This window comes from Podarcis vaucheri (assembly GCF_965113315.1).
Source record: "Podarcis vaucheri genome assembly, chromosome: 12".
NCBI classification, from domain to species: domain Eukaryota; kingdom Metazoa; phylum Chordata; class Lepidosauria; order Squamata; family Lacertidae; genus Podarcis; species Podarcis vaucheri.
This window is the reverse complement of record NC_138750.1, coordinates 38,822,791-38,849,722: the sequence shown is the minus strand read 5'-3', so window position 1 is coordinate 38,849,722 and position 26,932 is coordinate 38,822,791. Positions and strand designations below refer to the sequence as shown.

Here is a 26,932-nt window from a genome sequence, read left to right as displayed (position 1 = left end):
CCTTGCTTAGCCATCACAAGATGGTCTTGCACAAATTGCTAGATCTTCCATCGTGAGGTTCCTGCGAGGCTAAAATCCGATGACCTTATGTATGCCACCCTAGAGGAATGGTAGGATATGAATATGATAAATACAAATGGTTCCATGTCTGCTCTCCCCTCTGATTCCTTCAGTGAAAGGAACTTTCCTGGGATGGGATTGTTGGCCTGTCTCACTCGCTATTCCCTATTCCAGCCTGGGGAACCTGTGGTCCTCCAGATGTTGTTTGTCTACAACTCCTGTCACTCCCGACCAGTGCTTGAAATTATCCAGGTGTGATTTGTGACTGGTGCAGGTCCAATTGTGACTATGTGGAGATCTCTGGATGGCATGCTGGCCACTAGGGAAAGCAAAATGTCAGGATCTGAAATATTTTCCTGAATGCTTGAATTAGTTTTATTCTGGGTTGTTTTACTTGATGTTTTAATGTGTTTTAAACTGCTTTGAGATTTGTTCCTTAAGATATAAAGCGGTATAGAAATGGAAATAATAATAATAGTAATAATAATAATGAATAAATAAATAAATAGTTCATGGGGGGAATACAGTGCCTAGACATTCCATTGTGGCGACCGCAGCCCATGCTTAAGGTTCCATTTGGCAATTACATTATATATCTGATTTTCTAACACTGTTCCTAACCATTGGGCTTGCTAGCTAGGGCTGCTGAGAGTTGGAGGCCAACAGCATCTGGAAGAAAGCGGCTTCCCCATCCCTGGTCTTCACAGACTGGCAGTGGCTTTCCAGGGCTTCAGAGCAGGATCTTCTCTGGCCTGGCCTGGGTTTAAAGAACCGCAAAATGCTACAACTTTTTCAGAATCAGCAGCATTGGTTTTAAGCTGGACTCCTGGACACCCTTACCTAGGAACAAGCCCATGAAATGTGGGAGGACATGCCGCTTAGTATACATATATGAGATTTTGTTGTTTTCTTTGGATGAAGAAGCGCGGAAGATGGAACAATTTTTGTAACAGTTATGTAGGCATAGCTGTTGTGTACTTATTCAGGTGATTTATGACTCTCTCTCCATTAAAAGCAATCCCAGAGGAGGATATAACATGAAGATATACGACACAAAGACGTAGGGTACATAATAAAATCATCTGAAATGTCAAACCACAGCAGCAATACATCAGAGTTGCATCACAGCACTGTAAGAACAGCAGGACACCTCCTCTGGTCATCTTAATCAAATGAATGAATGAATGAATGAATGAATAAATAAATAAATAAATAAATAAATATGTCTCTACAAGATACCTAAAACCCATCAGGATTGACATTATGTGAATATTTGCTTATTTTTTCCAATATAATATATTCTTTATACAAGAACAACAGATCCTGTGTCCCCAGTGGGATTTCAGGAGCTCAGAGTTCTCTCTGTCCCTGCCTCCAATTTATTTATTTTTGTGTGAGAGGGGGGGCAGGCTGTTTCTCTCTCTCACACACTTTTGATTTCAATTCCCACCTTTGCAAGCCAGTTGTCCATTCAGGAAGCCATCGGGTCACCCACCTTTTTGGACCTGTGGGCACATTTGCAAACTGGCTCTACGGTTGTGGGTACAACACTTACACACATGCTTCGCAAGCAAGCTCACACTGCTTCTTTCAAGCCTAATTTCAGCCGGTCTGGGAGAGGGAACCTTGTGGGCACCAGGAGAGGCCTCAGTGGGGTGACATGCTTGTAAGTTTTCACATTTACAATTTAAGAATTAAGTGTTAGCACCAGTAGGCTCGTATGTCGTTTGGCATCTGCTTTGTTTATATCAGAGATATGTAAATGAACTGCAGCTTTCCGGCTCATGATAAATTTATCTTGTCACCCTTGATCCCTCCTCCAGATTGCCATGCTGCCTGCGGTGGAATTTTCTAGAATTAGAGAAATGTGCATCTCATTATTGCGGTACGAGTGTTTAGATGTGGGGTTTTAAGCATTGCACTTGCATTCAGGGAGTTTGCCCTTGTAAGGGGGGAAAAGGACGCAGAAAGATTCCTGTGCAACTCAGCAGGCGGCAAAGGGCAGCACAGTTCCAGAGAGAAGCGACGTCGGGTGATTTAGCTTCAAAAGAAAATGCATTTAGAATTAAGGTGCATGGCACCTCTGAGCACCTCTTCAAAGCTAGGAATTTGCCAGTGGAGGGCTAATGGGGCATTTGCGCCCACTTGTGTATCTGTCTTACTTATAACCACTGCAGAAGGTAGCACTGCCTGCCAGCACCCTCACTCTCAGGGTTGCCCTTGGAGTCTTCAGCATGGAGGAGGCAGAGGAGAAAACCAGAATGAGTTGGTTCTGCCTGTCATTGGTTCTAGCACCACCTACTGTTGGGCCTCCTACTTTCTACCCTATCAGTTCCAGTGGTCACCAGCCACCATTGCGCTCACAGTCCCAACATGCAAAGCTCCTGGTTCCCCCTCAAGCTTTCTTTAGCCAAGCAGCTTAACCTAGAAGGGTGGGGAAGAGAGTACCTCTTCTTGTTGCCATTGCGAAACAATCGGGAGTCAATGATCCTTATCAATCTACTGCAACAGATAGGTAGCTGTGTTGGTCTGCCATAGTCAAAATAAAAAAATTCCTTCCAGTAGCACCTTAAAGACCAACTAAGTTAGTTCTTGGTATGAGCTTTCGTGTGCATGCACACTTCTTCAGATACCTGAAGAAGTATCTGAAGAAGTGTGCATGCACACGAAAGCTCATACCAAGAACTAACTTAGTTGGTCTTTAAGGTGCTACTGGCAGGAATTTTTTTATTTAATCTACTGCAACTCACCCAGAGATGTGTCAGTGGATCCCGTCTGCCTTGTGCCCAGTCCTGGTAGGTCACACATCTTAGTAATTTCAGTGGTTTATAAACTGGTGTGCATTTTATTTTCCTTTTTTATTTTAGACTTTATGCTCAATTTGGGTTATCTCTTAGAGCTAATATAACTCTTAATTTGTGACCATCAGTTCTATAAATAGTTCCAAGGTCGGTAAGTGAATCAGTTTTTATAGGAAATGGACATGTTGCTTCTCCACGTATATTGGATGTTCCAAGTACCAGATATGACTGATGGAGTGTCCATTTCTTTGTTCCATCCAATGGCCACTGCAAAATCAGCAGTGCATAGTGCAGTGCTAATATATAATTTATAATGGGTCACAAAGGTAATGACCCCTGAATTACTTCTTCGTAATCTTAATGCATACGAGGGTTGAATAATTTACAGCTTGGGCAGGAAGACCCATCTGAGAATTATGTAGATGCTCAGTCTGCAATCCTAAACAAACTCAGCTGGGATTCACTTGTTGCTTTGCGGATGTTCTCTGTAAAATGTATGGCATAGGGATATAAGAAGCTGTCTCGCACCAATTCAGACCAACTGGTCCATGTACTTCGGTATTGTCTACACTGATTGGCAGCAGCTCTCAAGGATTTTAGGCAAGGGTATCTGCCAGCCCTTCCTGGAGAGGCCGGGGACTGAACCTAAGATCTTCTGTGTGGAAAGCAGTTGCTGTGCCGCTAAGCTATGGCCCCACCAATCTATGGTAATACAGTAAGCCATACAATGCAAAATAATCTAAAAAGCAGCATTAAAACGGCCAGTATAAAACAGAAACTACTACTACTTCTACTACTAATTTTATTGTTTATATGCCACCCAGCTGGACAGGTTGCCCCAGCCACTCTGGGCGGTTCCCAACAGAAGATTTAAAACACAGTGAAACATCAAACATTAAAAACTTCCCTATGCAGGGCTGCCTTCAGATGCCTTCTGAAAGTCAGATAGTTGTTTATTTCCTTGACATCTGGTGGGAAGGTGTTCCATATCATAGGTGCCACTACTGAGAAGGCCCTCTGCCTGGTTCCCTGTAACTTCACTTCTCGCAGTAAAGCGAAGGAGGCCCTTGGATCTGGACCTCAGTGTCCGGGCTAAACAATGGTATGCAGGACTGAAAGCTATTAGGGCTTTAAAGGTCAACACTAACACTTTTGATTATGCTTGTAAATGTATTGGGAGCCAATGTAAATCCTTTAGGACTGGTGTCATATGGTCCCGGTGGCCACTCCTAGTCACCAGTCTAGCTGCATCAATCTGGATTAGTTCTAGTTTTCGAGTCGCCTTCAAAGGTAGCTCCACTAAAACCATACCAGCAGTCAAGATCCCAGAGTCTCACTTCTTGTGTTATATTGCAAGCCAGGAAAGCAGCGTGTTTTGTTTCTTGGATAAAAGAATATTCCAAACAGTAAAAAGAATATATCTAACTTCTGTTGCCACATCTGAATGCTAGTAACTTCCACGACTTGCTTTTTGGCTGTCTTTTTCCTGTTTAATTGCAGACAATACACGTGCAATAAAAGAGAACATTTGATTTTATTTTTTTAGAAAATAAATAATGACAATTACTTACATAGATAGGATCATACCTATAATTAATTTGCCACGCTTTGCACAGTGCTTTCTCTCTCCATTGTTTCTGCACAGTATTCCAAATGCTACAGCCATAATACCATCCCTGCCTGCATTGTCCAAGGACTGCGCCCTGTAGATCAGCTTTCACCAACCTGCTGCCCTCCAGATATTTTGCTAGGACTGATGAGAGATATGGTCCAAAACGACTGGACGGCAGAAGGTTGTAAAAAGTTGATCTTGATTGCAGAAGTGCTTGGAGGTCTGTGGCTGCTTACTTCACTTTGGTTGCAAAACAGAAAAATTGCTGACAGATGGCAGCATTTTTTCCTTCCAGCAGCACCCCTACAATCTCCTGCTCTTGCTTTGCAAAGGTGTTGGAGCTGGTACAGTTCCCACCTTAGCTTATCCTCATGATCACCGTGCATTGCCTGCAACAGCTACGATTGGATTTCTAGAGGTTCTTCCCTCCCAGCTCTGGTTTTTAATGGTGTGTAATATTTTGTGTTTATATGCCTGTTGTCTTTGTCCATGGAGTTTTCTTGGCAGGGATACTGGAGTGGCTTGCCGGTTCCTGCTCCAGGTGGATCACGTTTGGTCAAAACTCTCCACTATGACCTGTCCATCTTGGGTGCCCTGCACGGCATAGTTCATAGCTTCTCTGAGTTATTCAAGCCCCTTCGTCACAGCAAGGCAATGATGGAAGTGAGAGCTGGACCATAAAGAAGGCTGATCGCTGAAGAATTGATGCTTTTGAATTATGGTGCTGGAGGAGACTCTTGAGAGTCCCATGGACTGCAAGAAGATAAAACCTATCCATTCTTAAGGAAATCAGCCCTGAGTGCTCACTGGAAGGACAGATCCTGAAGCTGAGACTCCAATACTTTGGCCACCTCATGAGAAGAGAAGACTCCCTGGAAAAGACCCTGATGTTGGGAAAGATGGAGGGCACAAGGAGAAGGGGACAACAGAGGACGAGATGGTTGGATAGTGTTCTCGAAGCTACCAGCATGAGTTTGACCAAACTGCGGGAGGCAGTGGAAGACAGGAGTGCCTGGCGTGCTCTGGTCCATGGGGTCACGAAGAGTCGGACATGACTAAACGACTAAACAACAACAACAACAAATATTTTGTGTTATCTTTTAGCTTGCTGTTACCCACCCCAAGCCTATAGGGACCAAATGAGCTGGAAGTGGGTGGCCTATTGGGTTCACTCCAGATATTGTTGGACTACAGCTCCCATCAGCCCCAGCCAGCTTGGTCAGTGGTCAGGGATTTGGGGAGCTGTAGTCCAGCAAGAGCTGAGCTGAGGCACCACATTGGCTATGCTAGAAGTTTAAATGCAGATGTTTGTGCTCAACAAGAAGGAATGAAACTGTTTACATTTTTATCATTCCCTCTTTTAACCCTCTTAAGCATCTTTGACCTTACAGAGAGGCTTCCTTTATGTGAGAATAAATCTTTAATCCTTTCTTTGTAAGTTAGATTTGCTAGAACTACTGTCTTCCTTCTTGCCCTAGGCAGGGTTCTCTTGAGGACAATAGCAGCGTTTTAGGGGTGTGTGTGTGTATGTGTATGTGCTGGAGAAGGTCTCTGCCACAGATTACAGAGGATTCAAGAATAGGTTCCTGCTCTGAGTACTGCCTACTAGAGCTGCAATACTTGTCTTCACCCCCCCCCCCCTTTTTGGTTAGTGCTGATTCAACAGAGAATTCTCTTTCCTTGTTTACTGCAGCTGGGTATTGTATTGCTGGGTTGATTGAATAATTTGCTTACCCCATTAAAAAAAAAGAATCCTGAAAGAAAGGTCCTCATAAATGCTTGAACGTTGTTGGATGGAAGGTTCTCATAAATGCTTTAAAATTTTCATTGAAATATTTATGCTCTTTTTTATAATGTGAAATATATCTAATAAGTAGAATTGTATGTTTCCTTCTTTATATTTGCTAGACAATTTTCTTATATATAATAATTTTCCACAATAAAAATGCTTAAATGTTCAGTTTTAGAGCGTTTTGATTCAGGCTGAAATCCTGTGTGCATTTTACAAGGCAGTAAAACTTTTGAACACAATGGAACTTAATTTCTGAATAAAGCATGCATATGATCAAGCTGTATGAATATTTATATACTTTAAAGACTTGGAATTTTTTTGTGTTCAAAATGGGTTTCCCTTAACTTTATATAGCTGAAATGTTTGATGGCGGGGTGCAGATATCTCTGTCCTATGTAGTTGGAGTCAGTGACGTAGCATGGGTTGCCAGTGCTTGGGGCCGCATGGAGGGTTGTGTGGGTTGGAGGGAAACAGATGGAATACCCATGTGCATTCAACTGCTGCCCTAAGGTGCCTGGGTCACTCAGGAGGTTGCAGCCTCAGAGTCATTCTTTTTTCTGCAGAAGTCACTTCCTGGTTCACATGGAGAAGCCATTTTCAGAGGAGTCCGGCAATGGTAGCTGTCCAACACAAGGTGTTGAAATTTTGCACCCCTAACAAATTTTGCACCTGGGGCAACCGCCCCAGTGTTCCCTCCACGCAACTTCACTGGTTTGAATGTAGCCTGCTGTTCACCTATGGCTCCACCCAAATTTTCCCTAGGAAATGTGGCCCCAGAGGCTGTGGCTGAAAAAGGTTCCTTATCCTGTGTATAGAAACAGTGAGCTCAAGGTTTTCCATTCCAGGCTGACTTTGTGTTAAGGAAAAATTCAACAACCCTTTATGTTACCTGGAGGGTTTACATTCACTTCATGGAGAGATGTGGGCATCAACTGATTTGAGCCTCACGTGGAAAATGCCCTTAGTTTCAATGACTCTTTGCTGTTAATCTCTACCTTTTGTGTTGTCAGAAGGCACTTGACAAGGATCAAGTTGTGGTGTCTCCCATATGTTCCATTAGCAGCTGTGGTGGTGATAAATTTGAGAACCTCTTCTGGATTAGTTCCGCATGCTGAATGTGTGTAGTTGGCTGTGTGGCGATAGGTACTACATGGGATGTTGTGAAACAGTGATTTCTCATAGTGTTTGAAACTTGTGGGCAGACTCTTCACAATGACCAAACTTACCAGGGAAAGCAGGAAATGTGATATCACCAGGAACGGAGCAAGGTGTGATCCTTTTTCAAACAAGCAAGCACAAGCTATAGTTTGTCAGTTCTTTTCTTTAAAAGAAATTTTATTAAGACTTCTCATAATGCACCAAAAAACAAACGAAGTGCAAAAAAGAAAAAAGAAAGACAAAAAAGAATTAGAAGAATGCGAAGTCTTCTCTCACAGGTATATCTCAACTTTTCTCCCAGAGAAACAAACAAAAAAGCGAGCTGTCTCACCTATCACCTGGGAGCATCCCTTTCTTTCCCCAGCCTCTCTGATGTAATTGCTCATTTTCTGTTACCCACAAATTAACACTGGGGTACCAGTTAGGTAAGAAGAATTATGTTTGTCTTAGGTGCCAGGCAGTAACTCATGAACGCTAGCATGTGTGGGGCGCAGGCAGGAGCGGGAGAGAGCGCATGAACATGAGGCCTGTCCCCAGGCCGGCAAACCATAGGAACATAGGAATCTGCCTTATACTGAGGCAAAACATTGGTCCATCTAGCTCAGTACTGTCTACTACACTGACTGCATCAGCTCTCCAGAGCTTCAGTCTTTCTCAGACATACCTGGAAAGGTTGGAGACTGGACCTGTATGCAAGCCATGTGCTCCACCCCTGAGCTACGGCTTTCCCCCAACACTGATTGGGAGAACTGGAAATGTTATCTGTGAATCAAAGCAGTGGAAGAGGAGCCTGGGGTTTAGAAATGGCACCTAAGAAAAAGCAGCAGCCTGCTGGATCAGATTTAAGCTCCACTGAGTCCGCCATCTTGGGTTCCCAAAAGTGGCTTGCCAGATGCCTATGGGAAGCTCAGAGGCAGCGCATGATGGCAACAGCACTCTCCTGCTTGTGATCCCAGCAACTGGTACTCAGAAGTGTGTGCTTGAACTTGGAGGGCATATTTAGTCATTGTGCCAAATACCTGTTGATTGGTCTGTCCTGAATTTGCAGAATTCTAGAGTTCTCACCATGTACTTTCTCTTTTTTGCCCAGAATCTGTTTCCATATCTTGCTTGGAAATAGCAAACATTTTGTTAGTGTATGCTGACTATTACAGAAAGTTAAGTGCTCTTTTGGGTAGTAAGAGGATGTGTACCAGTAAGAACACACACACACGGCATCTAAATGTGATGTTCTTCCTTAGTCATATGCAGAAATTAGAATATTACATTTTCGAAACATGAGCAAGGTATGTCTTGAGCACATTTTGAGCAGGAAAGTAAGCTTATCCATGGTGGCTATACGTAGTTCTCTTTTTGACTGTATTCGGTAGATCTTCTGTAATGTTTCCTCTTTACTTCTGATGTGTTTGGAGGGATCTAAACTCCATACTCTTGAGTATGACCAAGGTGGAATCTAGACACATATAAAAAACGCTGTGAAAATGCTTAAACAAACAAACAAACGTGATTTGAAAAATATATTGAATTTACCGTAGCTCACCGTTGCCATCTAGTGCCACATTTGTATAATGCACTTTACAACACACTTAAAACGTTTTATTTTCAGCTGTATAGCTGATTCCGTAGTCGGAAATAACCCATAACAACTTCCTTACTGAGTCATACTCAAGGTTCATCTCTTCAAACACGTTGACTAAGCACTTGTTCCCAAGCAGTCAGTGCTTCTCAGTTGCCAATGTCAAAACAGACATTGGTATAATTGGCAAGCCACAGTGGGCTCCTTCCTCATTAAAATGAGGATTTTGTTCTTAAAGACTTCCATACAGGCTTCAACTAGCAGTCTTTTTATCAAAGCAGCCATGCTTGGTCAAATAACCCTCTAATTTACCGACAAGTGAGAGTCAGCCAGAAAGCCTTTCCAGAAATTCTTAACTATGCAGTAGTTCTTGGAATTGGGCCATTTCCTTCTCCCATGCCTCACTTCTTCCTCTTTATAAAAATTCCTTCTAAACATTTCCCATGGCTTTGTTTTTTTCAGCACAGTACATGTCTTTAAGAATGTGACAGATTGTATTTTGCCTAGAAAACCATAGAGAATGCTTACTGCCTTTTCTCCCCCTCTGTTGTGTGCTGAAGTATATTACATATGTACTTTATCTGTACAGCTGGTCAAGGCCGACCCTGCCGTTAGACAGTGTGAAGTGCCTGCCTCAGGCAGCAGATATTGTAAGGCAACAATGGCATCAGTTGCAACTTAATGACTAATTCTTCTGAACTGGTTGAAGTGAGATTCAGCTGTCACTCTCTAGCCAGTCTCTGTATGTGGAATGGGAAGAAGGGGTGCCGTATTGTCTGTCTTAGCCAGCAAAATGTCTCTAGCTAGCCTTAAACCAGCGTGGAACAGAATTCAACTTTGTTGAAGTGTGTTTCAGAATAGCTATCTGATAATTAGGTCATTCAGTATCAGTACAAATATGATAAAGGAACCTCTTGGCGAGTAAAATTAGCTGGAATCTTGCACTTATCTCATAAATTGGGCCATTTGCACATAGCATGCATAAGCAGCCATATAGACTTCTTATGAGGTAAGTTACTAGGGATAACCTGTACATGAGCCATTGGAGCAGATGAAAAGCTTCCTAACTGTGCCTACAAGGACATAACAAGAGGGGTTTTTTTGTGAAAATATAAGAACTGCTAAATCCAGCTCTCTCACCAGACTTCAAATCCCAGTGCTTTTAATTATTGTTATCTCAGAACCATACATATTACAAGCATATACAATTTCAGTGTACCATATAAGAAAAATGATATTAATCAATTAATTCATATTGATTAATTCACTAGCAACCTCAAACCTGACATTGCTTGGGAAGTCAAAGGGGGGAAAAACACCTTTGCAGTTTTGAGAAAGTTCAGTCTGCCATCTTTATTCAGAGTTGTGTCTAATTGTATCCAAACATAGACCGAAAACTACTGCTTGATCTTGGGAAGCATCATGCAAAATTTTGTTATGATATCTTAGTAGGGATCCAAATGTACAACAGCAGGCAGCTTCCCAAAATATATTGTAGGTAATTGCTTTAATCATTAATCATTGTTCCCAGTATTCTTTGTGGGCAGCCATGCCCTTTGAAATGGGCAATAACACTGAGATTGGTTTGTACAGTAAATATCCCCCATCTGGGATGGCAAAACCGAAAGCACTATTTCCTCATCTGTAAGGATGTTAAATGTGCCAGAATTAGAAATCCCTGTATAAGGGGGTATAGTCAGCTCTTTATGCTGTTCTACAAAACCTCACATTCCCATGGAAAAAAAATCAGCTCAATTATTCAACATCCTTAACTGTGCCTCAGTATGTTTGTGCTGGTGCGAAGTATATATTTTTTTCTGTCGTGAATGTAAAAGAATGCATTGGTTGAATGCTAATCCATTTCACTTTTTTTAAACATTGCAGTCCACTCATATTGCCCGAGCCAGCTTCCAAGTTGATGCCTTTGGATCTTCTTTCATCCTGGATGTAGAGCTAAACCAGTAAGTATATAAATATTTTAATTGATATTTGATTTGCCCATTTGTTTCCCCCACCCTTTAGCATTTATGCAATGTATTTTGATATTTTCCAATATTGCTTAATGCTGCTTAGTATTACCTCATTCTTAAAATGAAAAATACTCTCCAAAGTACACATTCTCGTGTGTCGGATCCTGGATCCCCTAGTCATTTCCTTATCGTGATGGGAACAAGTTGTTTTTTCACTTCCATTTTTCATTAACTCCAAATTTTCTACGTTACCCCAAACATGTGGTTAATCTTATCTGTAGTTTGAGGAAAGCCATCTACAAATCACAGGTCACAAAGCTGGCTTGTTTCAACAAACTATCCTTAAGAATAATCAGAGTTTTAGGGTTTGAGCATAGTGCTCTACACTATGGTTAATAAAAGAAATCAGCCGTGTCGCTATCACGATAAACCATGGTTTAGTTGGTGATTTCTCCCATCTCACTCAACTGCCTGTTGTTTTGAAGACACCCAATGTGCTTAGCATCCTAGACTAGGACAGGGAAGTCACAATTATGCAATTTTTCTGTTATTTGTGCAATGTATTTTCACCTGAATGGCTCATAAGACAATAATAAAGTTTGACTTATATCCTGGCATTGTATTTACTGATCAAATAAAGAAAGACATAAATATAAAAAGAGAACTGACTTAAATGTTCATAGCATTGTCAACTCAGCTCTTCATTTAAATTACATCTCTCCTCAGACTAAAAAGAAGAAAACTAGTGATATATGTACCTGAATAATTGATCCCTGTATGAATTATATTGGCTTAAAACAGAAACAGCAAATGTTTCCTTTGTTAAGAGAATCTAAAAACAAATAATGAATTTATTTCAGTTTTTCGGAACCAAATATATTATCACTGTCCACTATATCAGTTTCAAACATAGAGAGAAGGAATTCAGTGAATACCTAAGTGAAGCCTGATGTTTCATTATTCATAATCAAATTTCAGAATGTCCACTGCTAAGTTGCTTGCTCTGTTGTGCATAGTGAAAGTATTTTGAAAAAATACCAGTTGCTCATATTTTGCATGGTATGAAAAAAATGACTTAAAAAACAAGCAACTGCTGCATGATCTGTGAAAAGTTTGATTTTTTAAAAATTCTGTTGGTGAGGAATCCCAGTCCTTACTTAGTGAAAACTGACATACGTATTAGTTGAAGAAGTACAAATGATGTTTTGTACCAGATGCGAGATTTGGACTCTGGGTTGAAGGATTGCATTTTCTGGGTTTAATGTAAAGCACATGCCAGGCTGAGTGAGAGCCAGATATCTTATCTCTGTCAATGCATTTTTACATATGTGGAGCAGATGAGGGTCCTCTCCTAGATGTCCATTGATTTAGTGCCTGTGATTTGGGGCTGGTTGTAGATTTGCTGCTGCTCTTGCAGGGGTGAAACACTTAAATCTTGCAAGGAAACAGATGTGGGTGAGGGATTTTAATTAGGCTACAACTTCTCAAGATAATCAGATGCATCTGGACTCCAGAATAACTTGACCTGGTGGTTCACATATGCAGCAAATTGATCCAAGGGAACGGAGAGCGCCACATTTGTGATGCCGGGGGAAAAAAAGTAAAACGGTGCCTTTTGTTATTGAAAAACAAAATTACAACGAAAATACATGAATGGATCTCAAGAGTGCTCATAAGAAAGAGTCCTGCAGGATCAGGCCAGTGGCCCATCTAGCCCAGGATCCTGTTCTCACAGTGGCTAACCAGATGCCTGTTGGAAACCTTCAAACAGGGCCAGTGCCTCAAGAGAGTGAGGTAGCCATTGAGAGCCCCATCCTCCACATTTTTGCTTTTAATTATTAGTTATCCCACAGAGGCACCAACTCTACAGGTGTCTTCAGCCCTGTAAAGTCTGTTGGGATGGGGCTGAAGCCCCCCAAACTTGAGGGCCTGGGTCTTACAGCAGTGGGCCTTGCTGGGCCTCGCCATGGCAGTGGGCCTAGTAGGACCTCATGGTGATGTCACATGTGTGCGACTCCCCCCCCCCCCCATGTTGGGCACTTCTGTTATCCTGGGATAGCTTTTTTTAAGTATTACTGAATTTCAAAGGTTTAATTAAGCTCCCTCCTTGCTAACCACGAGTTGTAGCCAAGAACAAACCTTGGCCACAGCTAGTGCTTTCAATTATGATACGGGCGGATGAACTCTGCCTTAAGGCTCTTCCTGGCAAATAGCCTGCAACATTCGTATTGCAGGGTCATGTGGAACTGTAAATGAAAAACACAATGTGAAGTTTGCCCTGAAGCACTGTCGCCTTCCAGATGTTGCTGGACTTCAGTTCCCAACATCCCTGGCCATTGGGCACACTGGCTGGGATTAGTGGTAGTTGGAGTCCAGCAACATCTGCAGGGACAGAGGTTCCTCATGCCTGACTTGCATGTTTAATGGTAAAAACCAAAGGTGCAGCATACAGCAAAGTCCAGTGCTAGTCAATCCCGCTGTAAAGATTGTGGCTGTGGCAGCCAATGGGCTGTTTGAGCTTGGCACAAGGAGTTCAACTCTCGTTGAACCTCCATTGCCTGCCAGTATGAACCATAGTTAGCTTGTTACAGTCAGTGATGCGAGGTGGAATTTGCCGTGTGTGGTTTATTTTTCCTTGGAAAATTTTCCGTTTCATAAATTGATTAGAAACGATGAGCTAATTGCAAATAAATACCAGGCCAATTTCAAAGCTGTTAACTTTGTTTACTAGATACAAGTAATTAGATCACTTTCTAGGTCATCAGATTATTTTCTGAAATGTCTCCAGTGGGTACTGAAAGAATTGTCCAATTCAAAGATTGGACAGGAAGCCCACGTCATTGGTTGCAATGTTTTGATAAAGTCGGATACGTTTTCCAAAGCATTTTTGACATGAAAGTTCTATACGGTTAGTGGTGATGATGAAAGGCTCTCTGTAGCTGTTTCCTTCTTCCTGCCTGAGGACTGTAAAGTGAAGATGTTGCCTGTTGAATGCCAAGTAACTGGTGCGCTGGGATGTTTAGAATCCCAAAAGATGCAAAGCACAAAAGAAGCTGTATATGGTATAAAATCTCCCCTTTCCCTCCTGCTGTCTTCTAAAAGCTCTTTTTTTGAAAGACAATGGAGACTGTGCCTGTTTGATATCTAATAGGCAGTGTGAGAGAGAGTTTCGAAACGTTGGTGCCACTACACTAAAGGCCTGATTCTGGCATTGTGGAGAGCAGAGCTCCAGATAGGATCCTATCTGCAGGATGCCCTCTGCAGAACGTAGTGATTGGTTGGGTATGTAGAGGATGGTATTCACCTTGGTTGCGTACAATAAAATTCTCCTTAAAGAAAAGGCTCATCAAGCTGATAAGGGGTGCACTAGAAGTTGGGTAGGGGATGGAATCCATCACTTGACTGTCCCTGTAAAGTCTTTTGAAGAGTTTCTTTTATTGAACAGGCGTATTTGCATTTCCACTTTTGCATGCTGGGTTGTTTTTTGTTTTGTTTTTAAATGGAATGATTGTGCTTTGGCTTCACTATCATGTTATGGGCTGAACCAAGACAGAAAATTTGGACTGTAGGCTGGGGCAGTCTCATTGCTGCCCACAAAGTGGTTGCAGCCTTGACTGTTTTGTACTGTTTTGACTGTTTTGTACTATGTGCTCTTCCTAAGCATTTTCTTTGCACATATCCTTTCCATCTCAACGCAAAAATTAAGATGCTTATTTTTAGGATGAGTTTATAGTATGGTTACAGTACGTCTGCGATTGCTAGTACAGTATCACTTGATTGTGGGAATCTGTGAAAATGTATTGTTCAGAGCCACTAGACACAACCACTTGAGGTGATTGTTGCTAACTTACCACTTAGTATTTTTGCTTCCATGGATAACGTTCTGTTCTTCATGAAAAAATCTCTTGCACAACTAAGCAGACACAAGATGATTGCCATTACAGCATTTGGTTTATGTAAACTAAATGTGTCAATACTTGAATCCTCATGAACTGTTGCCTCATAAATTTGGGTATATACCCTCCGAACGGGAGCCTGAATGGCAACGATCAATAATTCATTGATGAACTTTTATCAGTTAGTTGCAGTTTCCCAAAGTTGTTTGCACAGGGACAACAAAGAACTCATTGGAAAGTTGTTCTTGGAACATCTTTGACCTTTGTGTGTAACAGAACTTTAGTTATTCTAGTATTACTGGATTTCATAGGTTCTCTGACATTTATTCTGGTGCACCGCCAACATATGCTAGGAGCGCAAGTTTCCAAGCATTTCTCATTTTCAGCTGCCGTCCTTTTAAAAAATGGACCTGAATACCACTTTTCCTTCGTGCAGTATCTGGCATCTCATTGGATCCCTCACTGCTATTGAGTAAGGAACAACTGGGGGAAAAAGTGTTTTCCTTTGTATCTCCAAAATAGCATTCCCCTGTGCCACCATATTAATCTGGCAGTACATGTAGATCAGTTTTTCTCAAATACTTCTTTGCCTCTACAACCATGTTTGCTTTATATTCTTACCCGTACAAGCATAGTTGTGGAAGTATTATTATAGTTTTTGGCTAAGCTGATTTTCAGAGACTTACAGCTTTATTTTTAAATCCTTTTATTTTTAAATCTGCTCTGTAGGAATCTGATCACTAAAAGTAATCCTACTTGGTATATAAATCTAAGGTTTAGCAGAGCATCTTCGCTGCTGTGGCCTCTTTTGGCACAGAAAAGGCTTTTGAAGGTGTGCTTAGTTATCCAGTGTTGTTCTCTCTGCTGATGAAAGGCAGCCATCAGCAGAACAGGTAGGGAGGCAATTTTTGACAATTTCTTCCCTTTGAAGTCCTCCCGAAAGCTGCTATACCGGCTGTCCAAATTTCTAATGTAGATTTACTCAGCACTTGCATTGATGATTGCAAAAAAAAGTGTCCCACTCTTTGTTCCATTGACAGATGTCTTCCAACAAGTGTGTGGGGGGGGGGCAGGCAGTGTTGGATACCACAACATTTCAGTTTATGCTTGTAAAGTTTGGGGTGTAGAGTGGGGGTCATGTTTGCCAGTGCCAAACACTTCAAAAATATTAAACTGAATATGACTTCAGGTGCAGCAACACAATTAAGTTAAAAGCCAGGTGTGGTAACATAATTAAGTTTTAAAAGAGCAAACCCTGCCTATAGGCTTACAATTTTTAAAAGCGACATTTAGGCTTAAATGACATTTAAATTTAGCAGGAAAAGTTGTTGCTAGATTAACTAGGTTAGTTTCCTTGGATACTGCATATAAAAAGAAGGTTGGTACTTTTGGGTTTTGACTGCCGGTTTATATTTCTTTTTTTTTAAATCACTCATTTTTCAAATATTAAAGTGAATGGAAAATTGCAACACACTCTTTAAACACATCTTTGCAAGCAACATCATGACATCTGGGTATGGTTTCTTCTTCTCCTTTGGCACTATGTATGTTGTGCAACAATAAAATATCCTGCTACTGGTTTCTTCTTCTCCTTTGGCACTATGTATGTTGTGCAATAATAAAATATCCTGCTACTTGACACTAATTTTTGTATTTGGAATATTTTTATTGCTGTTCTGATGGCATTATTCCTTTGCTGCTTTTGAGGCGCGACTCCACTGGAATAGAAATCTCTACCATCTTTATTTGGATAGCTGTAGACTTGAATCTCAGGAGTAATTTCATTATTGCATCTTTGTGCTGAAAGGTATAGATTCCCATTTGGCCTTGGAACATGCTACCTGGACAAGTACAGGTGGTTAAGGGCACTAGCATGTTACCATTAAACTTCTGATTGTCCCCAAGTAGTAATATCAATCTTCTAACACTGTCAAAGATACAAGGGTCATCATCAGACACACTTCCATTGACTCCTGTTACTCTCACCCCTAGGTTGGGAAATCTTGTACACATGGCATTAGCCACAATCCTTATCCGCACTGTCCATTCCTATGAAATACTGCATTTTGATGTCTTTTCCCCACAACCAAACTTTAATCTGGATTGGGAAAAAGAATGACTTGGCTGAATTTTAAGCCAGTAATATGTACTGAGTAACCAGAAGGGTTTCATTTGTGGCTGTTGGATGAAGATGTCTTGTGGTTTCAACTCTCAATTAAACATTGTTTTTGGCTGGCTCCCTCGGCCAATAAAGCGAGATGAGCGCTGCAGCCCCAGAGTTGGCCATGACTGGACCTAATGGTCAGGGGTCCCTTTACCTTTACCTTTGCATTAAGAGATGGTTGTAGCTGGGCTGGGAGGGGGGATTTTTGTGCATGTTTGTGAATAGACAGGACAATAACAAAATAAAATGTTTGAGAAAATATGAAAGCTATATGATTCAATGTCCCAAAGTTGATGAAAGAAATTTTATGCCTGCAGAGTCAGTGGAAGACTTCCACCATGACCTAGCAATCTTTTCTAGACTACAGATTCCCCCAATACGCTGCTTCGTTATACAGTATGTACAACATATAGTTCTGTGGCCTGATTCACAGGTTGCTTTAAACCATAGGGAATCTAAATGATCATTTGAAGGCGAGCATGTGTTATGCTGGTGCACGGGATTAAAACTGTGTGTACTTTGCTCCTTCCATGTTCCTGCTGCACTACCGCAAGCAAAGCCATAGTTTGACTTAGCATTATGTCAGAATATGGGCTTGTGTTTGGTTTATCTCCCAGCAGAGCATGAACTGCCTGCCGCTCATGGTTTGTCTGGGGGAAGCAAAGCATGAACTGGGATTGAGGCGTAATGTCAAGCCAAACCGTGGCTTAGCTTGCCATGGGGGAGCATGGGGGAGCAAAGCACCTTTGGTTTTTAGTTCTGTGCACCAGTATATTGCATGCACACCTTTAAACCATAGTTCAGTTTAACTGGGGTTGAAAGTGACATGCAAACAAGGGTTTTGTGTGCATGACATCCCATCATTCACTGCAGATACCCTTCTACTTTGTATACTATGAGATCCGCTTGTATTCATATCTGAACACAGATCATTGTACTGGGGTACTGCATTTTACCTCTTACCAACAAAATATTAAGAGATGAAAGAGTATGGTGCAATGTTTTCTTGATGTGTGCACCTCTACACATTTTATGTCAGATAAGGCAAAGCAGATGACGCGTTATTAAAAATATGGAAAGAATTTAGAGACGGAGAGTTGGAACTTTTTAAAGACAAGATGAAAAAAATAACTCATATGAAAATAATTTAATGCAGTGAATGAGATTGTAAATCACTGACTCCCATTGACCCTCTTTTCATTACTCAAGAACAAAGAAGTATTTGGAGAAGCTGTCCATATGTGACTGACTGCTTAGCATCCATAGTTACTGAGCAGAAAAGGGACATGCTATTCTGCATGCACTTTACATTTCAGAACAATAATTTTGCTTTTCATGATATTTGAGAATTGTTACAGTTTAGGAAATGATGTGGTCTTAGCAAAGAATAGGCCTTTAAAGAGGCAATATTGAGGGTGGATAAGATCTGAACTGGCTTGGTTTATGTATTCTTTTTAAGAATGAAAAGCAGGGGAGAAGCTTGGAGTCATTCGATATACATGAATGTTTTCATATAATAACTTCAGCTGTTTGTTAAGCATGTGAAAGCGAACATATAAACCTGTACAAACTGCTGTGGACTTTTAAGAGGAAGTTAAAATGTCTGGGTAAACAGGAAAGAACGTTTTATCTGGTTTTAGAAAGCTTTTTTAAAAAGAGTTATTTTGTTGTGTGTTTAATGCTTTGGACTCCTTCGGGAGGAAAGGCAGGATATAAGTTGAATTAATACTACTACTACTACTACTACTACTACTGTGTCCATTTTTTCAGAAGTTCTACTCTGGGTAGGGCTTGCATTAATTAGATGCAATTAATCTTGTTCATTTTCTTCCCCCCCCCCCCCCGGAATTCATATTTATTATGCTACTGGAAAGCTTAAAATCTGACTAATTTTATTGTATTTTTTTAAGTGAGTTTCTCTGCATACAGTATAAGCGCCCTGTTTTCCTTGCACAAAGCAGCCCATTTCAGCGGACAGTTGGTGCTAACAATTTTATGCCAGAATTATTGTTCCCAAAGCAATTGGGTCTATTGCCCAATTCTATTCCTATAGCAAATATAAAGGTTTATTCATAACATTCACATATTTGTTTCTGCAGCCTTCCATCTTTAATTGCATTTATTACTCTATTTTACCATATTGCTTGGATTTATTTTGTATAATACATGCAAGCTCTATCATGCTCTGTGGAGTCAGCAAAAATTGCCCAAGAATATTGTAGTATATTTCCAAATGTATGCTGAGCTACTCTAGTGTGCTTTTAATTAAATGCGTACCATTAGCCAGGGAGAATTTCCATATCGCCTTAATGGTATTAAAACAGCACTTTTGCATGAATTTGCACCCTTATTAAAATTCTTTTTCTTTACAGGAAATTTCTACTATCTACAAATTTTATACCTGTTTTGATGAGGAGATTCCCCACACCCAGCTCCCGCTAGCAAAAGCGCAAATTCTTTTTCATGAGATAGGCGCTCACGTAATTTGCATCATTCTAGGTACCTAGCGGGTGGCGCTGTGGGTTAAACCACAGAGCCTAGGGCTTGCCTACCAGAAGTTGGCGGTTCAAATCCCCACGACGGGGTGAGCTCCCGTTGATCAGTCCCTGCTCCTGCCAACCTAGCAGTTCGAAAGCACGTCAAAGTGCAAGTAGATAAATAGGTACCGCTCTGGCAGGAAGGTAAACAGCGTTTCCGTGCGCTGCTCTGGTTCGCCAGAAGTGGCTTAGTCATGCTGGCCACATGACCCGGAACCTGTACGCCGGCTCCCTCGGCCAATAAAGCGAGATGAGTGTCGCAACCCCAGAGTCGGCCACGACTGGACCTAATGCTCAGGGGTCCTTTACCTTTACCTTAGGTACCTGTATGGACATGTGGCTTTTTTCCTGCTTTTGGGCTTACCATGGGCATGAGCTATTGCCGCCTTCTCCTGCTTTGTTGATAGCAAAATCTTGGCGCATTCAGCCGCATGGATGGGCCACTTGAGGTTCTTCTTGATGGTGGCTTCAGATAAAGAATAGAACCAATCTCTCAGCATTACCTCTTTGAAGCAACGGGTTAGGGGGTCTTATTCCCAGCAACTGAAAATAGTGCAGCAAAGCTGAGAGGTGCGGAGTGAGCCTGAATATAGTTTCTTTAAAGCCAACATGTGGTAATGGCTCTGGTGCTCTTGAAAAATAAATGCCCAAGCGAAGCTGAAAACAAATTTATCTAGTGTCCCCATTCTGTTCTCTCTCTCTTATTCTGTTCCAAAAAAGAAATCAGTACTGACATCTGATGTAATACCCTGGGTGGAAAAAGAAGACATTCTTTCTGTGTTTGTTGCAAAGATTTTTAACTGGGTGTAGCTCAGAAATACCTGAACAACCAAACCTGAAAAAATCTAGTTCTCCTTTTTTATTTTCACACTGGCTGGGACTGTGCTCTCTACCATCATTTAGGCTGTCGTTGTTGAAGTCATCTGGTCTCGGGAGACAATGGAGGAATGAGCCTTTGGGGGTGAAGTCAAACTGTTGGATAGTTGCAGTGTCAGCTGTGGGTGAAGTGACTTGATATGAGAGACAGATGTTTTGGTGCAGATGGGTCAGATGAAGACGTCTGGTTGTGCTGCTACAGATGCACCATGGCGGTTCTTTTCTCTGCGCCCCTCCCAGTGGTCATTCCTCCTGTGGTCACTGCTATGGATGCATGACCTGACTGTCTGCCTCCAGGCAGGGCGGCCATCTATGTACTGCACGTTATCAGTTACCATCTACTAAATTGAGAATAGAATTTACGTACGCTTAATCTGGGGTGGGGAGGCAGTCTTTTTTCTGTCAAAGGCAACATTTTCTTGGGGGTAATCCTTAGGGGGCTGCATACCAGGACCAGAGCCAAAAGTGGGCAAGGCCACTTCTTTTCACACTCTTTCCTTTTTTCTCTTTCTCTCCCTCTCCCATTTCTTCACCCAGCAGGCGAGGAACTGAATGCTTTTGCCAGAGATCTGAACTGATGACCTGCAGAGGGCTTTCAAAATTAGGCTAAGGTCTACATGAATTTAGGTCAAGGACTGCATATGGCCTCGGGGTTGCCCACCTCAGTCTGAAAAAAAAGACACATTTGTTAGGAGGTAAAGACAGAGGTGGGCAACCCCAAGGCCATATGCAGTCCTATGTGGTAATAGTTTTCAATTTAATTCTGTAGCCAGACATGCAACCAGATGTTGGCCCTTCCAAGTTCTAGGAAGCCTCTACACGTACTGGCCCCGGCAAGCATAGCCCAATGGCCAGCATGTTCTGAGTTGTCATTCAAAATATTTGGAGGCCACCAGGCTGCCTACTCTTGATCTAGCTGTTCCTGGGTCACATATGAATGATGGGTATTAGCATAGTGAGTGAAAAGCTGAGATTATTTGGCTAGAGAATTAAATTGAAAACTATTACCACGTAGGAAGTTATATGGAAGATGCAGAGTTGTATTCATAGAGAATCAAAGACCCATAGAGTTGGAAGGGACCCTGAGGGTCATCTAGTCCATGACTAAATCCTACTCAGAGTAGACCCAGTGAAATCAGTGAACGCAATTAAAAATAAGTCAATTGATTTCAGTTGGTCTGCTCTGAGGTGAATACGACTCTCTTATCTCTTCCTAGTTCTCCGTTTGCATGGGCTTATAAATCTACCTGGCAGATTGTGGACAAAAATCTATTTAATGTGCATAGGTCAGTCAGTAACAGAAGAAAGGGCGCAAAAACTTTTTTTTTTAACTTTGTGAGAAATGTCTGCAGACTGAGGGGAATCTATGTTGGCTTAAGATGAGTCTGGAAATGAGCGTCTATCTGAAGGGTCATGCAAATCAGTCCTGTAATTAAAAATAACATTGTCTAGTCTGTGGGTCTAAAGGTTTATGGTTGTGTAGTGCAGGTTCATGGTTAATTCTTGGGAGAAGGCTCATAAGGATTTTAGGTGAAGAGAAACTTCAGTGTAGGCTTGTCTTTGAGAATTGTAGCTCATGCAAGTACCACCTATTGTTAGAAATAAAAGTTATATATTTTTATTTCCTTATTACAGAAACATAGAGTAAAAAATAAAGCATAGAATATCATTTACATCTGGAAAGGACAATGTGTGGGCCTTCAGGTATTTTGGGATCCCAGTTCCCATCAGCCCCAGCCAGCATGGTCAGTCATCAGGGGGGTGGCAGTTGTACTCCAACAACATCTGGAGGGCTGCAAGTTCCCCTTCCCCATTTTTACAGCTTCCCGGAACATTTCTCCTTATGAAACAAACTGCAGTGCACACTTCTAACCATCTCTCCATAAAGCTTTATGGTGACATCAAGGGCCAGATGTAATTGTTCCAGAGGGTGTATCTGGCTTGCGGACCACTCGTTGGCCAGTGCTTGCAACTTATGTACATTTAACTTGTATGACTTCAATTTTATGTGCTTGGCTGAAAAACAAACAACAGCAAACAAAAGGGCAGGCGTCTAGGAAAAAACACACCGGCAAGCCCACCCGCCATTGTACTCATCTTGGAAGAGTGTTTGGAGGTGCAGGGAGAGTGTGTAACCCCCACATGAGTTGAGAGTAGGCAGCCATACTATGTCAGACAAAGGGTGGCCAAGTGGCTATATTATAAGCGAACATCTGTTCACCATCACCTACCAGGTTATACAAAATCCAGGGAAGAGGCCAAGTCTTCACTTGTTCAGAACAACAGCATGGATGCAATGGTATTAAGACCATCAGAGTTCATGAACCTCTTACTATTGTGAATTATCTTAAATCTTGTGCTATTGTTCTTGGTCTCCCTTTGAAAATTTCGTTTACTGAGAAGTGTTCAGCTACTAAGCATTTCCACTGAACTGGTAAAAGCTGCCTGACAGAAAAAGAAACTAAAGAACAATATTTTCAAAGGTGAAATGTGCGCCTTAAATGTCAAGGTCAGTAATGAAACTCCCGTGTAATACAAATGGTTCTGGTTGCTTCTTTAGATAGCCATTCAGCATTATAATAGTATGGATATTGTTTCTGTAGTGTGTGGTTGTCATGCATGTTTATTTACTCTGATGCTTAACTTGGTGTTTGAGGAATGTAGTCTCATGGCTTTGTTCTGGATTCTGTTTCTTCCCCCTTTCTGGATTTAATTAAGACAGAACAATGGCACAGAGTTGCATTAATTCCTCTCATCCCAAAGTGATTTGCTGAGGAAGGAAGCAAACAAAAATCCCATAAGGTATTCATTGAAATGTGCGCATGCTTTTTTAAAAAAGGAGAGAAGGAGGAAGACAAAGGTAGCAATCCTGTTCACACTTTACTAGGAGTATCTTCCACTGCGTTCAGTAGGACTTATTGCTGCATAGATAGGGCTACACCGGCAGTCTTTTCACACTCCACTTTTACTTGAAGAAAATGGGAGAGAAAAAGTTTTGTGCATAAAAATGAATGAATGTAATGAAAATGACACGCAAGTGCTATGATTTGTCACACATGGAAATTATTTCCAGGTAGGGAGGGGGGAAAGACAAAGAGAGGAAAAAATGTAGCTAGTGTCTTTCAGCCTGCATAAATGTTTAATGTTGTTGTCTGAGTGATGGTATAAAAGCCTTTGGCTCAAGAAGATATGATTGATTATTATGTCGCTGACTTTAAGCACTCTGGCTTCTCCCTGCCCAAACCAATCCATAGCAGGATATGGATTAAGTGCTTAAGAAATAAAGACTAGCAGTGGCTGGAGGGGCGTAATAAGAATATCTCAAGCCCTACCACCTAGTGGGGAATTAAGTAATGCCAGCCCCTCTGTCTAGCCTGCTGTAATGATGGATTGGAAGGGGCTCCTTCAGGCAACCTCACCAACCTGGTGCCGTTCCAATGTTTAGAATTCCAACTTCCATCAGCCTCAGCAAGCACAAATGGTGGGAATTGTAGTCTAAGCACTTGGGAGGCTCCAGGCTGGTCCAGGCTGACCTAAAACTTCAGGTGTTGCTCTCCGATCCCATCACCGGAAGCCTTTTAGATGCTGGAGCTCGAGAACCTATATGTAAAAAGTGTGATGTCTCTGCGCCCCCAGCTGCATAGCTGTCACAGTCAAGCACCTTGACTTGAAGGTGACTCGGAAACTACAACTAATCCAGAATGCGGCAGCTAGACTGGTGACTGGGAGCGGCCGCCAAGACCATATAACACCAGTCTTGAAAGACCTGCATTGGCTCCCAGTACATTTCCAAGCACAATTCTAAGTGTTGGTGCTGACCTTTAAAGCCCTAAACGGCCTCGGTCCAGTATACCTGAAGGAGCGTCTCCACCCCCATCATTCTGCCCGGACGCTGAGGTCCAGTGCCGAGGGCCTTCTGGTGGTTCCCTCATTGCGAGAAGCAAAGCTACAGGGAACCAGGCAGAGGGCCTTCTCGGTAGTGGCGCCCGCCCTGTGGAACGCCCTTCCAGCAGATGTCAAAGCGATAAACAACTACCTGACATTCAGGAGACATCTTAAGGCAGCCCTGTTCAGGGAAGTTTTTAACGTGTGATATTTTATTGTATTTTTGGTTTTTATGGAAGACGCCCAGAGTGGCTGGGGAGGCCCAGCCACATGGGCGGGGTATAAATATATTATTATTATTATTATTATTATTATTATTGTTTGCTTGCACAAATTCAGGAAGTGGAGTCACAGTCCAGTATCATATTCTGCTAATATATTTTCTTTAAGTAACAGGAAGTGAGAATGGTTTGTGCAGGAAGCAGTCACATAAACCTGATATCTTACTTGCCGTGTCCAAGGATTTCCCATCACATTTGCGGGGGGAAGTGGGGATTCATCTATTTGCCTTCCCAACAGCCCTGTTCCCCTATACTCTATTCCAGGGGTAGTAAACCTTTTTATACCTACCAACCACTAATGCATCTTTCTTGAGGGTAAATTTTCCTTACTGCCCACCAGTGCTTGATGGAAGGAGGATTCAGCTTGTGCCGTAGAACCCCCTCCTGCCCACCTAGAATCCTGAAACACCCACTAGTGGGCGGTAGGGACCAGGTTGACAACCCCTGCTCTATGCAATGGGGCAGAATGTCTGCAGTGGGGAGGCTGCTCTACTAATGCGGGTTCCCCCATGATCTAGAACAACCCTGCTCCAGTAGGGTTCTAGATTGCACATCAGTTAGGGAAGCCTCCCTGCTGCAAAAGTTCAGCCCAAATGTGTGGAGGGTGGTGGGGCAGGGCTGTTGGGAATGTGACTGTGTCCACACTTTCCCATCATGTGTAGAGGGATGTCTGAACTAGGGCTATTGAAATTATGAGTAATTTTGAACTGGGATAGAAGTGCCTTGGAGCAGGCTGGCATTGCCTTCTCTGGATGCAATTTTTCTTCAGAGTCCCTCAAGTCTGCGGTCCCTTATCTGAAGCTGGGCTTCCGTTTTGGAACAGAGCTGCCTTGAGTAAAGGAAAAGCTTTCTTTGGAAATCTGCTGGCATCTTTCCTGGGTGAGCTGCCGGATCTGGAATTATGCCTTTGGAGAAGTTGCAGGCGTTGCCAGAATGAAAATCGTGCCGGCAGCAATAATTGTTTTAGTGTGGGCTCTTCTTCCCCACCACTTTCTCTTGCTGGGCAAAAATAACTTGTCCCCTTGAGGATGGCAGGCTTCCCTGCTGCAATTGGGAGAGGTACCAGCTGGAAGTGCATGACACTTAAGTAGAGGGTGACATTATGGTCTTCTCTAGAGGAAAAGTCAACATTGGCCTCTACTTAGCTGCACCTGACAGTTCATGCAGATATGTGCACATTTAAGCTTACATACTGTCTGACATGGAGGCTGAAGTTCAATAAAATCAATAATGGCATGATGGTGGAGTGGTTGTTTAACAATAGCTCATTTACAACTTTCTTTATGTATACAATTTAATCACAGTTGATTATGAAAGGTGATGACACGTCCAGCTGTTCAGTTGTGTCACCAAAATGGGGAGATGGCACCTTCTAGTGTTTACTGTCCAGTTTAGATCTCCTGTAACTCCTTCATCTTGATATTCCAAATGCCATTTTTCAAACATATCCTCACTTGCTCTTAATGCCTGGTTGTAGTGATGTATTATTTAGTTCTGTAAATGCATTAAGCTTTATTAAGCATTCCGCAGTAGGGTGGAGACAGCTGGCTGCCATTTAAAGATGAACCACAAAGCAGTATTTGTAAAATAGCTTAATAAAAATATCCAGACCATTCCATACAATCATAATGTAATATCCTGCACACAAAAAATGCCTCTCTGCACTTGAGGTTGCTGGACATCTCTGATTTTCTCTCTCTCCTGCAGGTGCACAAAAAAAGACATCTGTATTTGCATAGTAAGCAGACACGCTGAAAAGTTATGGTGCTCGCCTGGCTTCCTGGGAATGTGATTTGAATGTTCCTCTTTAAAACTTTCTTGGCGTCTGTGCATACAAACTTAGCAATCATTCCTGCTTTCCATGCTTCCTATGGAATGGTCATTTCCATCTTATCATTAGGATTTGACTGTAGGGGAAATGTGCCTTTTTCAACGGTGGGGGGCACTTATTTGTGCCAAGGTTTGTTCTTAGGATCGTTCCCACCAGGTCACCTGACTTTGCTTTGGTGATCATGAAATCTGGATGGGCTAGATAAGCAGTGAAACAAACCTCAGCAGCTGCCCATTGGAGCTGCATCCCAGCTTCTCCCAAGCTACCTTTGTGTGTTTCTGTATTTGTATCCTGCCTTTCTGATATTGTGATCTCAAGGTGGCATGCTAAATAAAACAGGTATCTTATATATAAAAAAGCTAAAATTCAGTCCTGACAACAACCTGTTCCCTCCAACTGTAGCACCTCCTTTTCCTATTTCACTCCACCTTCCTGCTTCACTCTTCGCTTCTTAAATCAACAGGAATATTATTCTGCTTGCATAACTGTTCAA

The 26,932-nt window shown here is 42.0% G+C and overlaps 1 protein-coding gene across 12 annotated transcripts in view; it reads left to right on the top strand.

Moving 5' to 3' along the window:
* The window catches only part of ADAM22 (ADAM metallopeptidase domain 22), a 120,668-nt gene that overhangs the window by 11,251 nt on the left and 82,485 nt on the right, over positions 1-26,932 (top strand). For all 12 annotated transcript variants that reach the window (XM_082194132.1, XM_082194136.1, XM_082194142.1 and 9 more), the window contains exon 3: positions 10,884-10,960. In XM_082194132.1, coding sequence (XP_082050258.1) covers positions 10,884-10,960 — 77 coding nt within the window. The remainder of the gene's footprint in view (positions 1-10,883; positions 10,961-26,932) is intronic.